The sequence below is a fragment of the Lycorma delicatula genome, chromosome 8 (assembly GCF_047948215.1).
Source record: "Lycorma delicatula isolate Av1 chromosome 8, ASM4794821v1, whole genome shotgun sequence".
Taxonomy (NCBI): domain Eukaryota; kingdom Metazoa; phylum Arthropoda; class Insecta; order Hemiptera; family Fulgoridae; genus Lycorma; species Lycorma delicatula.
In genome coordinates, this window is record NC_134462.1 from 43,713,657 (window position 1) to 43,732,133 (window position 18,477).

Consider the following 18,477-nt stretch of genomic DNA (forward strand, 5'->3'; position numbering starts at 1 on the left):
TCTAAGCATTCCTTTTATAATAGGCAAGAGACTGACTAGTAACTAAGGAGGACAGATCTATAAACATATAGATATACCAAAGATAAGACAAAGTGACATTACTCTAAGTTATATGAATGCAGACTGCTGGTAAATTAAAATGTAATACAGTCTTCTGTCTTCAATAAAATCTTTCCAGGGATAAAAAGCATGAAGGTCCAGGGCTGATATAAAAACTTAACAGACAACTCACTTAAATAAAACCTCCTTTTAAAAAAAGTGTACCCAAATTTAACATTAAGGAGAAAGATATTTCAGCATGATGGGTCCTGTAGAATAACAGAGCTGGAAGCTATTTCAATGTATAAAGTGTCTATGCAATGTAATTAAATCAGGTATATCAAAATATTAATAACAATTATTTTTAAATCTGTAAATATATTATTGCAATAATTTGTTGACTAGATTACAGAGTAATAAATTCCAATTTCCTACAGCACCCAGCTGCAGACAAAATGTTTTATATTGAGTATTTTATTTAGCATAGTTTGAAATGTTCAATATTCTCCAGTGTGAATTAATAGTAAGTAATTTTCCTTATTACAATCTTGAACCAAAACAGTGAAGATTTATCTATGTGTATTTTAACAAGTAAAATGAAATAGATGGAATAACACAGGTGAATAATGTGGTTTGAAAGTATACATTTTTGGTATTAATTTTACTGCAAGCAAGGAGCTGATATATGTAAAATTAGTAAGTTTCTTTAAGTATCCAGGAATTTGTGAACTTAAATTTAAAAATAAATATTAAATAAATGTTCACTTTACCCATTTTAGTTATTTATTTAATTTTCATCCTATTCAACTAGCTTCAATCTATCTTTAGGAATCCTTTGTACAGCAAATAAAGTGCATATAAAGTTATTATTTATAAGTGCACGATAATCTAGTATTACAAACATTATATATTTAGATTTACACATTCCATATTCATATTATATCACATTTCAATTTTGGATTTTAGTAATTTCAATTTCATGTTGAAATTCTGTTAAAATTTTAAATATTTCTTATAAGAGAATGATCCAATCATTTATTTTACTGCCTTGCAATATATTTAATTTAAAATCAAATTATTTAATATAGACAATAGATGTACAAAACATAGGTTCGTATAGATTCCAGGTTAAAAGAGCCTTTATGTTGGTTCTTTCCAGTATAATAGTTAATTATTTACATGGTTTAATTATTTTTTAATATCTTAAAGTACTGTTATACATTAAAATATTATTAATTAATTGTACTATTATAATTATAAAATATTGTATGTTCTATAATAAATACTAAAATAAACATACATTAAAATATATACCACACAATATAGGCCTGTAATGTTGGAATATCAACAAATTGAGCAAATTATATTTATACATGTACTATTTTAAACTTCGAAGAATAGGTAGTGTAAGTAATCCATCTGTAGCAGAGTCTAATAGGTAACGAGCAGTATCTGAGCAACTGACAAGTAGCCAGGCAAGGAGCATATAGAATAATCCACTAGCAGCACAATCTAACATGTATAACCTATTTAAAAACAATTAAGAGATTAGTAATTATAACTTAACTGACCAACAATAACAACTGTTAAGTGTAGATAAAAAACTTATAATAATGCATGTTGTACTATCAACAAACCTTACATTAATAAAAAATCTAATTGATCGTTTGATATATTTTATTTAGAATTAAATAAAAAATCTTGTTTAAAGATATTTAAAAACAGAATAATTCAGGTTAAGTTGTAAAAGATAAAGAGGAGATATTTATAATGCATAGTATTTTAGTAATCTAAAATGTATGAGAAATATTATCAACTGTAAACAATATTTATAAATTCATATGTGGATATGTTAAGTGCAATTTAACACACTTACACGCACAATATTTATCCAGGGAATTGATTTGTTTTTTTTTTGTAAATGTACTGGCACAAGAATTTGATTTTTGATATATATTTTTCATATGTTTGGTTCATTTGTAAATGCCAATATTTTATATTTACTCTAGATATTTTGCAATAATATTATTGTTCGAACTTAGGTGGTAGAATGATAAATTATCAGAACAATTTAAATTGTTCAATTAATAACAAAATGAAACATCAAGTACACAGTAATCATCAGTAAATACAATTTTCCATTCTATTAATTGCTAAGTAATAATCTTTATTGTGTTTATTTTCATCAACTGTCATCAAACATTTAATTAAGTAAATAAGATTATGATCTTGGGTTTAGTCCTGTGTTCAGTGGCATTTGTTTTTTTTAAGGAAATCAAGTGTTTTCAATTTCAGGTGTTTGAATTTTATGAGTGATTCACTGAGAGGCAGGTATGTATCATGAACATGATGTCATAATATCATATTTATTTATACTGAGTTCCTAGTTATTGAACAAGCAAATTTTATTCACAGGTTTCATATTAGTGAAGAAGAGTTAGATACTTAGCAGATACCTGGAGTTACACAAAATATATCCAGTACAAGTAAATATCTTGATACAAGTTAAATATTAATTACTGAGACATCTGCACTTTCTGGTTTTTGAAAATAAGATGCAGGATGCAGCAAATGACTTGATATTAAAACTTTAAGAATGAACAAAAAAGAATAGGGAAGTGCATTAAACCAGTTATTAAACTGAGATTGATTAATAGAAGTTATAAGTATTTCAATTAAAAACAAAAGTTATGGCTTTTATATACACTAACAACTATCTAACTTACACTTTAACAATTCTTCTTGAACGAGGCAATGTTTCGGGATCTTCTTTTAAAAGATAGTGTCTAGCACCAAGCACACAAGAAGCAACATACTCAACAGCATCAATTTTTTCAAAATCAAGTGTAAATAATTTTTTATCAGTTCTATTCATTGATTCTCGCAATTCAATAAGATTATCATTTTTAAATATCCATTCTCTGGTAGTGAAATACTGAAGAACTTCTAGTCCATCAGTTATTCTTCTTTGAACATTAATCATGCTGGAAAAAATAACTAAAATTAACATTATAAATTAAATTAACAAATTCATAAGTTTGTGTGCCAAATTTGTTTAACATAAGATCTCCTTCTTTTAATGATTTGCTTAAATGCATTCAAATTTTCTTCCAGATGATCCTTTGCAGCTATTACGCAGCTCTTTTATCAGTATGTTATGGGTGAAATTTTATTAATGATGGCTGTTCTGAAATAGTTACAAACTCCCTTTATTATTTGATTGAATAGTATGTTTGGTATGTTTGAACAGTATGTTGGTAAATTTAAAAATGTTGTTCTATCAAATGTAGGGTTTCATAATTTTTTTATTTTTTGACCATGTTGAGTTCAAAGATTATGAGTGGCTTTATTCAAACAAAACATGTCAAACAAGTTCTTTTGCAATAGGTTTCAAACAAAACAAAATAAATAAAATAAAAAAAATACTCTGCTCAGAAAATAGATATTAAACCAGTAAAATGCAAGCAGTTTATTACTAGAAAGTGTAATATAAAACAAATTTATTCAGCTGTAGGACTTACAGCACCAGAGTACAGTGCTTATGTCTGTTTTTGGAAATTTTTAAAATGCAGACACTGAAATCTTAATGCAGTCACTGAAATTCAAACTGCTTCACAATTTAACACAATACTTGTATTATCAGTAAAAAGTGTGTTCTCTCATAACATGTTTACGTCCAATTTGAGATGGTGCATACAGTTAAGAAGATTAATTAATTATTTTACAATTAATTTGTTTAGAACTAATGTAAAAAAATTTAGACTTACAAAGGCTTCTTTCCAAAAATCACAAATAAAAAGTCAATAATATATGCTGGCAACCAGTGATAAAAAATCACACATAAATTGTGAATCATACGATTACTTCTGATGCTACCATTTGGATACCATAACATTACTTGAAAAGGGTTTTCATAAGTAGCTTTCTTTCCAATTTCTAATACTTCACCCCATGTTATTGGCTGTGTACCGCTTTGTGTTAAATTGAATACTGGTGTTTCTGTAAATCTGAAATAAAGAAGTTATAGTAGTTAAAAATAATAGCAAAAAAAATCCATTAAATTAAAATATTAAATATTAAGATAGATGAGCACAATATACCAGAAGTGAGTGAATTTTGTTAACTAGATAGTAAAATTTAGAACAAAAAAGTCTGTTGATAACATACAGTTACAAAGAAATTCTTACAAATATTTACATGGAATATATAATTTTATGGTAATGAAATATGGATAATAAGGAAAATAAAAAGGAAAAGATAAGAGGTTTTAGAAATGTAATGCTGTAGGAAGATACTGCCAATAAGGTACTTTAAGATGAAATTCAAAATGAAGAAGTCTTATGATAAATAGAAGAGAAAAGAATCTGTTTCACAACCTTGTAAATAGATGAACTGTTTTAGTGGGCCATGAATTAAGATATTGGATTTATTCATCATATTGGATACTTGTAAGTCTACCCCTTCCTCAAGAAGACATCCATCATATATCAAGTGATTAGTAGTAAATTAGTAGAAGAATTTTTAATAATCTGTGTGATATCTACATTTTACATTCATGTAAAATGAACCATGTGTGTGATATGGATAAAAAATCTCCAGATTGATCAATACTTTATAAAAAGAAAATTCCCATTCTATAATATTTTATTAATTTAAATAACACAATGATTTCTAATGAATAATGTTAATTAATACTAAATAATTATTAAATACAATAAGAATTAAAAAGATTCACCACCAAATCTAAGATGAATCCTATATTGATTTGATGCTTAGACTGAGAATTCAGATTACAAATAATAATTGCTTTGAAATTCCATATTGTTCCTTTATATATTTATACAGACTTTAATTGGAAAGGTGACATTTGTTTTAAAATCCTCTCCTTCCTAGTTACAAATCATTAAGGTTTGTTTAACATCCCTAAACTGTGATGTCCTTTTAAATGAGCTCTATGTTTCTAAATGTGTTATGAACAAATGAAAAAACATAAGACAATACACAGTGATATAATAGTACGCTATTTAGATTTGATGTAGAAAAAAATAATTTCTTGTATTTCTTTGAACAGGAAGTTATGTCTTGTTAAGGAAGTTAAGTTGAAAACCTTCTTATTCAAAGAAATAAAAGGAATGATTTTTTTTTACAGCAAATCTAAATAGCATACTTCAAGAAGTGGAGTCATTAAACAGATTCTTGGTTAAAAACCTGTTGTTATTTTTGAGACTGTTTGAGAAAATGAAGTAATTTGTTTCTTTTAGAGAAGAAATAGTGGTAGATACACAATGTTTAGTTTAAGGACCATTAAATATACTTAAATGAAGCATTGACAAACAATTATGCTGTGCCAAAGTGTGGTTAATAAAAGCATACAATAAATCAACATGTCCAAGTTTTGTTAAGATTTGACTTTGTAAAAACTTATTTGGCAAAATAATGCATTAAAAATTGTTTTAAAATGTTATTTTATTTATTACTCATTATTATCAAACATGTAACTATCAGGGCAATGGCATATAACTCAAGGGACAGACTAAATTCTATAATAGTTTGTTTATGAAAGAATAGCTCTTACATTAATGTAGTATAATGAATGATGTATATGTTACAGTAATTTAAATTATAATGAAATTTAGAGTAACTTATAATTATAGATTTCTTATCTTAAAGTGAATTATTATACCCTTAGTCATTAACAAATTAATTAAGTAAAATATATTCTCAGCAATTTATAAATAAATAATAGCTCCCTGTCGCAGCTTTGCCTTTACTATATGGTTACTTCTGTTTCCAATAGCAGTTAATATTTTTATTTTACGTGTTTTAGTCACATAACTGGAGGAAGGTGCAGCCAGTCATTTACACACTAACAGTGGCAGTGGCTGTGTTGATTGAGCCATAGTACACCTTTGCACCCCTTAAAAAAATCAGAATTCAAAAAACACGATAATGGTTTTTAAATATTTATCTGAAGAGTATTTGCAAGCCCAAATCTCCTGAATATCTTGTTTAGTATAGTTGGGATTGGGAAAATTTACAATCGCTGTTCAAAATTTTTTTTTTACGTTTCTTCATATTTCAAGGTTGAATTTCCAAAATCTGGAAATTGGTTTATTCACATGAAGATTACACTCCCCAAAAAGGTTGATTTCTTCATTTGCTATCAAGAAATTAAAAAAATAAGAGGGTTTTAAAAGAAAATTCAAAAAACCTTTTTAATCCTTGAAACTCAAGGATTTCTAGATTTCAAAAATTTAGAAATTGGTTTTTGGATGTTCAAATAAAAATTAAGCTGATATCTTCATTTGTTACCAAAAATAAAAAAAAAAAATAAATTTCATTGTTACTCCATTTTACCCCTTTAAATTCATAATTTCAAAAAATCTTTTCTTAGTGTGCACTTACACTGTAAGAAGAACATAAATACAAATTTTCATTAATTGATGATTAAATATCACTCACAATAAGTTGTCTTCAATTTCAATAAGACCTCTATTGAAAATATTTCTACTGAAAAATAACTTGAGAACGACTTGCTGTAAGAAAGGAGAATGAGAATTTAGCAGTTTGCCACCTAGCAGCCCAAATGAGAAGAGCAGCACCGTAATGGATTACAATATTTATTATTTACATGTTTTAATGAATAATTTTTTCATTTTTAGATAATATTTCTGAATAACTGTGATCTATTAGATTGAGTGAGTACCTGATGCATGCAAAAGTTAGCCTTCAACCTACTAACAAATACCCCATTTGAAATTTGAAAATCAGGGCGATTGTTCACCTCCTAAAACAGTGCCCCATGGGCACACCGTTTGTTATCAGTTGATTGTGATGATCAGTCTAGCCTCCCACAAGATATTCACATATCTCACCATTCTAGCCTCACATGCAGACCCCATGTGAAGCCCATTATTGTTGAACAGAAATTTTTTAATCTTATTTAATATTATTTTATTTAATGTAAATTTAATTCTATTATTTTTATAATATTATTCATTCAAATCATTCAGTTCAACCGAGCTCACGCACTGATATGAGACTCACAGTTTACAATTCATTAAAGTTTGTGCTTCAACCGGCAAATCTCTACTACTAAATACATATTTTTTTGAGATGAAATGTATCTAAAAACCTTCTCAGTCATGCCAAGAAATAAAGGTAAAAATTTGGTTGCGATTGATCGAATAGTATTTTTGTTTATCCTGAACAAACAAAAACCCTCTTCCTCTTTATATAATAGTATAGATATGAAATATGCTAACTTAATATTTGATGCATAAACTAAAACATTATTTGGTTACATTATGCTAATACTCTTCCTCAACTTCATCATGAAATGTCTAAAAACTTATAATTTTTTTTGATACTATATGTTGTAAATTTGACAACCTAAAATTTACATTTGTTTTTTTATTTTGAGGATTACCATGTCTGATTTTAGTTGATTGACATTTTGGCCAAGAGGCTTATTGTAGAACATTTGGGCAGGAAACAGAGCTAATTAGCCACCCCTATCAGATATCAAAAGTGTATTGGGTCTTTAGATCCTGGTGCCATCACTATAGAAGACTTAGCAGGATAAAACCTATACCCACAGAACCACCAATAGAGTAAAAGGGATCAAGTATGTGTGGGTAGTGAGAAGGTTTATCTATCTAGATGATTAGATTGACTATTTTCCCAGGAACAACATAAAATTTACCATAATTAAATCTAATATGTGAAAATGTGAAAAATATGATTACCTTTGTCCCATGCTTGGTTCAGATGTACATTTGGTTTATATTTCTGGAAAAAATATGGGAATATGATAAAAGCAGATATTATATAGCTGTTGGAATGCGTAGAGCTAAATTCAACCTAATGGCTGTTTCCAAATAGTTAAAATAACTCAACAATCAAAGTTATTTTATTTAAATTGATAAAAATAAACTGAATTACTGGAAACTTCTCCATCATGAATAATTCAAAACTGTTGAAATCTGTTCAACTTTTAACAACTTAAATGTACATCATTCTTCTATTTAATGTTTTTTAATAAATACTGACTTATTTTTCACACACTAAACATGTTCACAGTCGCCCTATTGGTTTGGTGTCAGAAATTATGCCAATCAAAAAGATAGTATCGATTCATCTTGTCTAGCTTCATAAAAACTGAGAAAATGGCTGTAAAAATAATAAAAGAAATGGTTTTTTTTTTGTTGTGATGAAGCAGTGACATGAGGTAAAAAATTATCACGTAAAAATTTTGAATTATACAAATCACTTTCTTATTTATGGAAAATTGAATTTGTGGATAATTTTGATGATCTGTTAAAAGTTACTTTTAACTTCCTCTATAAATGGCAGTGCACATAATTATAACAATAATGTCACATTATTGTTACTCACTGGTGGATACGAAACCTTAAGTTTAACATATAATCAGATCTTATAATTGATTCAGAATATGTTTTTTTAACATACTCATTATTATCATATTATATTTTATTATTGTATTATTAATTTAGTTATTATTGTCAAGCATTTAAATTTGTTAAAAAAAAATTATTTTTGAAATTATTATTGTGTAAAGATTTTATTCTTTATACCATCAATAGAGAAGCACATTGAATACTGATATCCAGTTTCATTGATAAATGGATGTCAAAATGGAAGTCAGCTTTGAATTTGTTCTTAAAAGAATTATTTTGGCCTGCTAACTATTCATCAGTTGGTAGCCTTACCAGGAATGTCAGCTTCAACTTTTAAGTGGTCTGTTATAACCACGATGGCATTTAATTTTTTCTTCCTCTTTTCTTGTGACATCATCTGGATCCCTCCATCATCAATATTCTAGCCTGGTGGTGCATGCTCTTTTATAATTGCCAGACTGTGGTTATGGGAGACTCTTGATTATATATATATCTGTGTATGGTAATGGTCAGAATAATGATAATTCTGACTGGTTGCTAAGGCTTGATCCTCTCCACAATGCTGGTTAAAATAGTGAGTCTCCCATCTGAACCGTTTTATTGGATTAGTAAATTAATGATGTTAATAACTCTGATAATAAATTAATAATTTTACAAAACCTTTGATGAAAAAAAGTAAAAATTCTACATGTGAAATGTCTTCAAGAATACCAGTATTATTCTTCAACATACATTGACTGTGTTCAATAGGTATCATTAAAAATTGCATTATATTATAGCCTAGAACAGTAATGATCAACCATTTTTAGCTATGCAACCACCAAAAAGTAAAAAATTAAAATAATGAATATTTTGCGACCTCCAACCACAACCTAATGAAACCTAGTTGAAACTATTTAGCTGCATTGATAGCAATGGGTATGAACATGCATGTATGAAGGATACAAAGAAAGTAAATTTCTGCAATTTATAGGTTCCAACTTGATATGTACATGCTCCATGTAATTCAGTCTGTTTGCATAATATTTTCAGTGAGAGCATCATGTTCGAACATGTATATGATACATTTGATCACGTCATGCTCTCCTCAGCAGTTTAAAATAGATGTAACTGATTGCACAATGTCAGTTTAGTTTTGAATGTGAAGTGTGCATCTGGTGCGTTTGTTAAGTTATTAAAAGAATAGTTTCATTGAAAATAATAATAATTTAGGTTTTGGTTTTTTGTGTGCAGTAAAACGGTGTAACTGTTTCTTTTTTTTTTTTTTTAGTTAGATTCTTATGCAAAATGGATAAATCTGCAAAACTGAAGAGAGCCATCTACATCAAGTGAAAAGATCGGTAAAAAGACAACATTGTACAATGACAGTTATTTAAATTAAGGTTTTACCTCATTGAATGAAAAGTCACAATGCACTGCTTGCTTTCAAGTCTTCTCTGATAAAAGCATGAAGCCACAAAATTAATTTGACACTTGGAAACTAAACATCTGGATAATAAAAGCGTGTGCCCTCTGAATTTTTTTTAAAGAAGATTATATACTTTGAGAAATTAGCAAGCTTTTATTTGTAAATCAAGGCATATTTATAAAATTGCACTTGTAGCATCTTATTTCATAGCATTTAGAGTAGCTAAAATGTCCATACCCCATAAAATTGCAGAAAACCTCATACTGACTGCTGTAATTGATATGGTCAGTGTTTTAGTAGGTGTGGAAGAAGCAAAAAAGTTGAAAAAAATTCCACTTTCTAATGACACACTATCAAAGTGAATCGATGACATGGCTGCCGATGTTCACGATCAGATAATTCAGTAAGTGAGTTCAAGTCAGTTTTTTACTATTCAATTTGACAAAATTAACAGATGTGCCAAACATTTCTCAGTTCTTATGTTTTGTGAGATAATAATGTGTTAGGGACAAATCAATAAAAGAAAATATGTTGTTTTGCAAATCAATACCTGGTCATACAACAGGACAGTATCTTTTTGATGTTTTTTATGAAGCTACTATAAATTATATCATAGATTGGACAAAAGGTATTGCAGTATGTAGTGATGGTGCAAAGGCGATATCAGGAAATAACAGTTATAAGAGTAGAGTGGATGCACTGCTTATTCACAGACATATCTTACCGTGTGCCAGAAAATCTCAAACAAATTCTTTGTAAAGATCTAAAAATGCTTAATTTTATGAAAAGTCAACCACTACAAAATAGGCTCATTGTTAAACTATGTGATGAAGTGGGAAAAAAAGAAAAAACCTCTTCTTTTCCATGCAGAAGTCAGATGGTTACTGCGGGGTTATTCTTGGAAGTACCCGCCTTATTGGAATTAAGAGATGAACTATTAATAATATTTTTCCAGGATAAAAAACATTATTCTTAATGTTTTTACAAAATGAAAAATATGTGTTGCTGTTGACTTAGCTGATGTATTTTTGCATTTAAATCATTTGAATGTGAGTTTACAAGGACATGTTTAAAAAACATTTTATTAATGATAGACAAAGTTCATGCTTTCATTAAGAAGCTTCCAATTATATTAAGAAAAATGTAGATGAAGACACTATTATTCATCACAGTTTGGATAAGATGCATTTGCGTGAACTAAAAAATTCAGTTGGTGATTTCCCGGAAGATAAAAATGATTTCTTGAAGAGATGGATACTGAATCCAATTAGTGAAAATGTTATTGCAGCTGCTAACTTACTAATAAAGATTCATGACCAGCTCATCAATAAAACGTCTGTCAATAAAATGTTACAACTACAATTTACATCTGAAGATTTAGTTATGTTTTGGTTCGCTCGTCAAAGTGAATATGGAACTTTAGTTACAGAAGCACTGAAAATATTAATCCCTTTCATTACCTCTTAACTCTGGTAAAGGGTTTTTTGCCTTGGTTGTGCCAAAAACTAAACATAGGAATTTTCTTTTACCACTTGAAAACAATTTGCTTTTGTGTGTTTCTAACATGGATCCATATGTGGTCAAACTTTTAAATAAAAAACAAACGCAACCATCTCATTAATATATTTTCTTTACATGTAAACTTATAAATTTAAGTAAAAAATTTATAATAAATGAATTTTTTTTCTCATAAAATGATTTCATTATTGTTAACATGAAGTTGTAGGCTAATTTCACGACCCCCTTTTCATATCACTGCATCCCCTGTGGGGGTGTTGGCCTCCAGGTTGAAAAATGCCTGCCTAGAATAATTGAAATAATAAAAAAGTAATGACTAATTTATTTATTACTGTAATAAAACAATAAAATCATTACTTCGTAAAAGGTTTTATTGAATTTTTTCCTCTTAATTTCCATGGTATAGTAATTAAACCATTGATTGCAACATCAACTGGTATTACTTCAGCATGATAATCAGCATTACATAACATTGTACGTATAACTCCTTTACCACCTCCAACAATCAATCCAACTGGTCCATTTAAATTATCAACCCAACCACACATTGGTTCTTTCCATGCAGGTGTCACTATAAACAAATAATAAATTATATGTTTTAGAATGCAATTCTTTTCAATTAAAATAAAATATCAATGGAAAGAGATGAATTGAATGTACAGCAAAGAAATAACAAAATTAAAAACAAATTGAATAGAACAAATAAGTAGGTTCTTAAATTATGGGATAATAAAATTATATTGGAAGCAGTATGGTTTTACAGAAGAAAAAACAATTAGTAAAAATGAACTGGATGCACACTTGCATACAATTACTGAAAAGCAACATATTTCTTTCTACACCTTCCCATTTATGGTTGACCTTTTCATTGAGAGAGTGTTCACAGCCAATCAAGTTTTAATGTATGTTATATTTAATTTGTATTTGCAAAGATGTGTTTTGCGAGTGCTTGTTTTTGTTTATTTACCTAATATTTACTCAGAATTTTTGTAGTCAAAGATACAAAAAATTCTGAATAGGTTTAATTATGAAACCACTATTCATTGCATCGTTCAATGAATTGTTTTTCACATATATGCCAAAAAACATTCTGAATTGAGTAAGCAATATTTCAGAAATAATGAAATACATATTATTCACCATTTGAAACAATAATATTTGTATAAAATTAAGCTTATTAGAAATGATAATGCTAAATATTTATTTTTTAACTGCTTAAAAAAGAAGGTTCTCAATTTGACTCAAAAGGTATTTTAAATGTTTTATCAAGCATTATCCTTCACCAAATTCATTAATTTTATATATTTTTTTAATATGTAGAAAAAATTTCATTAGAGAGCAGATAAGCAAACTGAATAACCTAAATTATAGATTATATGAAAATATTTTGGCCAATCATCATCGTTGCTTAGTAGCAAGTTATTATTCTGAAATTAATAGAAATAAAATGGAAGAGTAAGTTAATAGGTTAAGGCACAAAACAAGGTAGACATCAAAAGCAAGCTGTTGCAAGCATGGAGGGATTTCATTCAAAAAGAATTCTGCAGTATCAAGTATAGATCTAAAAACTACAAAGAGATTCCCAAAAATATCTGCATACAGTGTAGCACTTATGGTAGTGAAATACAAACAATAGGAAAAAGCACAAAGGAAATATGATACTTGCGCAGAACAAGCATCACTGATTTTCATCTTAGCAGAAGATCAGTGGATGTTTTGACTGAAATTTGATTAGATCATTGTTACCATTAAGTACTAATAAGTCCATGTTACCATTTTAGACTTCTATATAATTTGTTTACTTATTCATTCAAATGTACAAAAGTAATGTATTTATTTTTGCAGAAATATAATTCAATGCATTAAATATTTTCACCCTTCTTTAAAAGGTTTTTTACACAAATGTAAATTGTTACATAGATTTTTGTTACATAGATATTTAGATATTATGTAGTAAGCAAATTTACATGATTTAAATGACTACACAATGATTTAGCAATTATAGTGTTTTTTAAGTACAGGGAAAGGGATAAAGTCCTTTTAAGTTTGATACAGGAGGATGTTGAAATTTAGATAGGTAGATGAAGTACAAAATGAGAACATCTTAATAAACGCAAGAGGAGAGAAGTTTGTGGCAGGATATTGTAAAGAAATGGAGTAGGTTTGTTGCTCTAAATCCATTGCAGTTGGGTAATTGTTCATGCCTAATTTCAGAATAACTCCTCAGAGAAACATGTATAAAGGCACTCAGGTTTAGTTATTTAGGCAACGGATATATATTTAGATACTATAGAGGAAGGTAAAAATTGAAATGTATTAAACAGATAAGTGAGGATGTTGGATAGAGAATTACATGTTGAGGTAAAAGACAAGCACAGTATTACAAGGAATGATGAAGAATAGTATCAAACCAGTAAAATGATAGATAAAAGAAAAAAGAGTGATGTGAATGACCTTAAAACTGCACTTCAGATACAAGTTTTACATTAACTCCACAACATAACCAATAGTATCATCTCTTTTAATGACACTATCTCATTCATATGAGAAATAGTTATGAAGGAATTCCTTATCATGAATCTAAATTTAAGTAGTACAAAAATTTCATTCTACAAACCTATTGATGGTCTTGCAACGATAATCGGTAGTTCTGGAAAATAACTATCTACTAATCCTTCTGCCAATCTTTTTGTATATGTATATGCATTTGGATGGACTCCTAAAAGACTGTAAATAAATTATTAGTACACTGATAATTATTTTATAGAGTATGAAGTTAAATTAAAAATTAAATACTATAATAAAGTAAAGAAATTCAGACTTTTAAACATATTACTTGTGATATTGTAGAATCCCATTGCTTTATTCTGATCATACTACCTTGCTTTAAATCCAGAGCATTTTGGTGGTTGTTTGACCCTAATTTCAGAATAACTTCCCAGAGAAACAGTCCCTATATGAATCTTTATGATTAATAAATGAATCAGTAAAGCTGCCACAGCTTTAAAATGGACAGCAAGTACGGATACTTAGATTAAATTAAACGAAGTAAATCTCTAACTGGATTTGAAACCAACTAAAGAGCATTGAGTGTATCTAAAATACTCAATTATGATTTATTTGAATAATTCTACCAACCAGCCACATAACCCAACGGTCATGTCTTATGAATACGACTTTGAAAGAATTTTTCAATTTTATTTTATATTACTATTTTTATATAACTTTACATAAATTGCATTGTGTATTATTTTCTTGTGCCATTATTACTGGTAGTGGTTGAAATTTTAATTTAAAATAAAAGTAAAATTATGTAAAACTAACATATTTTTCATCAACAAACTGAATCAAATTAAATAAAGTTTTCAAATTTTGTCATAATGCTTTTGATCACTCTAGAAGCCTCAAATTAATTTGATTTGTGTAATATGTTGAAAAGAATATAAATAACAAATATACTATAGAAATTTAATTCGACACTATTAAGAATATTATTCAAGTGAACCCTAAAGGGGTTTCCTAATCTTTTAAAAATGGGTACCATTAACAACAGCATCATCAGTGTTCCATTGAAGGAGAAGCAATGTATATAATTAACTCTGAAAAGTCCTTTGGAAGAACAATTTCAGTGTAATTTCAGTAAACAACATTTTAAACTGCAATTTCATATGGTTAAAATACAACTCACCATGCTATTTAGCAAACATTTATTTATTTATCAACATCACAAATCAATATTACTGGGAGAAGCCCTGAACAAAAAAACAAAAAATTAAAAATTACTTAGCTTCAAATACTGCATCAATAAATTTGACAAAATTATAAACAAGGATATACACACCGTCATGTTTTATATAATACATAATGGTACGTTATTTTTTTGTATACTGTTTACAAACAGCTATAGTACTTGTACAAGTAATCACATACTTGTGTATGTAAGTGTAATTTATGATTCTTGTGTACTTATAAAGATTCAGAAATATTTTATTAGATAAATTATTAAATAAATAATTACAGAATTAATTTTCTGATAATGTTGTATTATGTTATTTTTATAATACATGATTTTTACTGTCATCTACATTTTTTAGTACAATAACAAAGGAATATTCCTGAATTATGTAGTTACCTAAAAAATGAGTTCATTAGATTTTATTCACATACCTCATCCATAGTAGTTTATTACTGTGCGCGCGTGTTCATGTGTGTGAGTGAAAGTAAGTAATCTGTCTTAGAAGTTTTTTAAATGATGATTGAATAATATGTTTTAAGTAATTTATAAAAAACAACATCACTAATGAATATTTCATTTTACTAGGTAGACTGAATTTGGATAATAAGGCAACTTCAATTTACCTTTGAAAATTAAGAAAATTCAACTATAACTTTTGCAATAAAAAAATAGGCTTAACAAAAGAAGAAATTTAGATTGATATATAGTACAAACTATTCATGAGAATTCAAATCAAGGTAAAGTAATCAGGATTGAATGATACTTTCCACTAGTGAAGTTTTATTATTCTACTGAGTTATTTTATTTATTAATATTGATTTACTCAAATATATATATATATATATATATATATACTAAATGGAATATTTATAGATTGAATTGATTATAAGTAGTTCTGAGTTAAACATAGTTTTAAGTGTCTCTTGAACTAAAATTATTATTGATATAAAGTAGTACTGATGGTGGACAGGCTAGTAATACTTCAAAACTATTGGCAGTATATGCAGAAAAATAATTTAGGAGCATTAATTACATTTACCTAATTATTCATACTGGCTACAACTATTTTGGCTGGAGTTATGTATTTTACAGCCTCAAAATTCCCCTCAAGCAATGATGGTTTAGTCAGGGTAATGGGGTGCAATCACAAGGTAGGGGGGAGGAACATAATCAAAATTTCCTTGAAATGAATTTGAATCTGTAATACTAGTATCAATTAGTCATTGCTCTAACAGGCTGAGCTGATTCTACTTTCACACATACATACAGACTAAATATAATACAAATCATTAAATAAATAACAAACTTGTAACTGAACTTGTTGCATAACTGAAACATTTATAACTGTAAACTGGCGACTTGAATTTCTTTTAATTTTTTTTGGATCAGTAATAACAATAAAAAGGAAGAAATAGAATAGTAGCTCAACAAATACTACAGTTTTATTTTTAGTAAAATATTATAAAATAACAATATATTTGGTTCAGTTTAACATTTAAACAGTTGCTAGATGTAAATAATTTACATCACAAATAATCATAGACAAAAACACTTTCTAATTCTTAATGCAACTACATTCCTAATCACCAAGCAAGTTCAGTAGCACTATCTATGCCATATGGATTTCTGCCCATAATAGGGATTTAATAGTAGAGTGAAGTTTAATATTTTAACAAATTCTTTCCAAATGCAGGAATCTAAACAAGTGATTCATATCAGCTTTGATTTGATGTGTATATTGCTGGATCTCATAATAAACATTACAAAAAGAGTAAACTTTTATTACATACTTTTGTGTAATTGAATGCAGTGATTCATCATCGATCCATTGACATAATCGAATAACATCGGCTGGAAGTACATTTGGTTTATAAATACGTTCTTCCATCACTTCCAGTTCACAATGACAGAATGCAGTAGATACATATACAAATGCCTGGAAAAATTTAGATTATTTCCATAAGTTTACATATATATATATATATACTTAAATAACTTATAATTCCATTAATTCTAATTATACTGAAGCTATATAACACACATTTAATAAATCATAATATAATATTATTTTAATAACAATAAATCTTTACAATAATTAATTTCAAAATTAAATGGGAAACATTTTAATTTACTCTACACCAACAAAAATGTGTTTTTCTCTTTATTTGGAATTTGTATAACCCACATTTGGTTACATATCATTTTACTGATCCACATACTAGATATAAATAGTAAATTTTAATATTTATAATAAAACATTAATGAAATAGAATTATATAAAAAATGTTGGAAATATAGCTTATTATTGGTCATAATACAGGTGGCACACAAAATGATCCAACATTTGTTTTGGCAATAATTGTCTAGGTTAATAATTATTAATGTGTTCTATGTTGGCTGAAGTGACAACAGTTCATGAATATTAGTTTCTCTTCTTTCTGAGTGTGTTATTTGTGTATCGTTCCAATATGGTTGACAAAGGAATACCAACTGTTGAACAGCACATAAAGACTGTGTTGGTTTTTAATGAAACAAAAAGTGTGGTGCTTACACAAAGATGGGTTCTTGCACAATTTCAAACTTGGTGGTCACCCTCATTTAAAACAATACCTAGACTTTACAAAAGATTTAATAGTGATGGCTCAGTATTTGAGAGCAAATGTGAATGGCCTGCCAATGTTTGTTCTTCGCAGAATGTCGAAGTTGTCAAAGCAGCATTGCTGGGGAGCCTGAGCAAATCAACGAGAAAAGCAGCAGCACAGCTTGGAATTTCTAGGTAATTTGTCCAGCAAATTTTAAAAACTGATTTGCACTTGTATCCATACAAAATAACAGTGTTGCCTAAATTAATGGTTGACAACAAACATCAAGAATGGCATTCGTTAAACGGGCTGTAAACTAAGACGTATTGTTGAATGATGTTTGGTTTTCAGCTGAGGCAAATTTTCACCAAGACATGGTTGTTAATAAACAAAATATGCATTTTTGGGCTTCAGAAAATCTACACGTGCTTCATGAAAAGATGCATCACACTCCAAGAATTACAGTATGGGCCGCTATCTCAAGTCATGGAGTAATAGGGCCATTCTTTTTTGAACAGGCAATGAACAGTGAACATTACCTAAACAGGCTAAGTTATAATTTTTTTTTTTTCAGCTTCTTACAAAAGGGTTTAAATTAGAAAATGAGTGGTTCATGCAGGATGGAGCCAGATTGCAGACAGCTAACATTGTTTTAGACTTTCTGCATGAAACTTTTAATACAAATGTCATTTCAAACTTATTTCCTAATTATTTTGCATGTGAAGAAAACTGGCCTCCAAACAGTCCTGATTTGAATCCATGTGATTATTTTCT

At 28.2% G+C, this 18,477-nt stretch overlaps 1 protein-coding gene across 3 annotated transcripts in view; it reads right to left on the reverse strand.

Moving 5' to 3' along the window:
• Positions 1-421: 421 nt before the first annotated feature.
• LOC142329054 (putative fatty acyl-CoA reductase CG5065) overlaps positions 422-18,477 on the reverse strand; it is a 256,610-nt gene continuing 238,554 nt past the window's right edge. For 2 of the 3 annotated variants that reach the window (XM_075373334.1, XM_075373333.1), the window contains 6 exons: positions 16,912-17,057; positions 14,003-14,112; positions 11,743-11,956; positions 3,807-4,046; positions 2,766-3,023; positions 424-1,565 (listed from right to left, as the gene is read on the reverse strand). In XM_075373334.1, coding sequence (XP_075229449.1) covers positions 1,418-1,565; positions 2,766-3,023; positions 3,807-4,046; positions 11,743-11,956; positions 14,003-14,112; positions 16,912-17,057 — 1,116 coding nt within the window. In that variant the 3' untranslated portion in view covers positions 424-1,417. Of the gene's footprint in view, positions 1,566-2,765; positions 3,024-3,806; positions 4,047-11,742; positions 11,957-14,002; positions 14,113-16,911; positions 17,058-18,477 lie in introns of all 3 variants that reach the window. The other variant, XM_075373335.1, reaches the window with a different exon arrangement.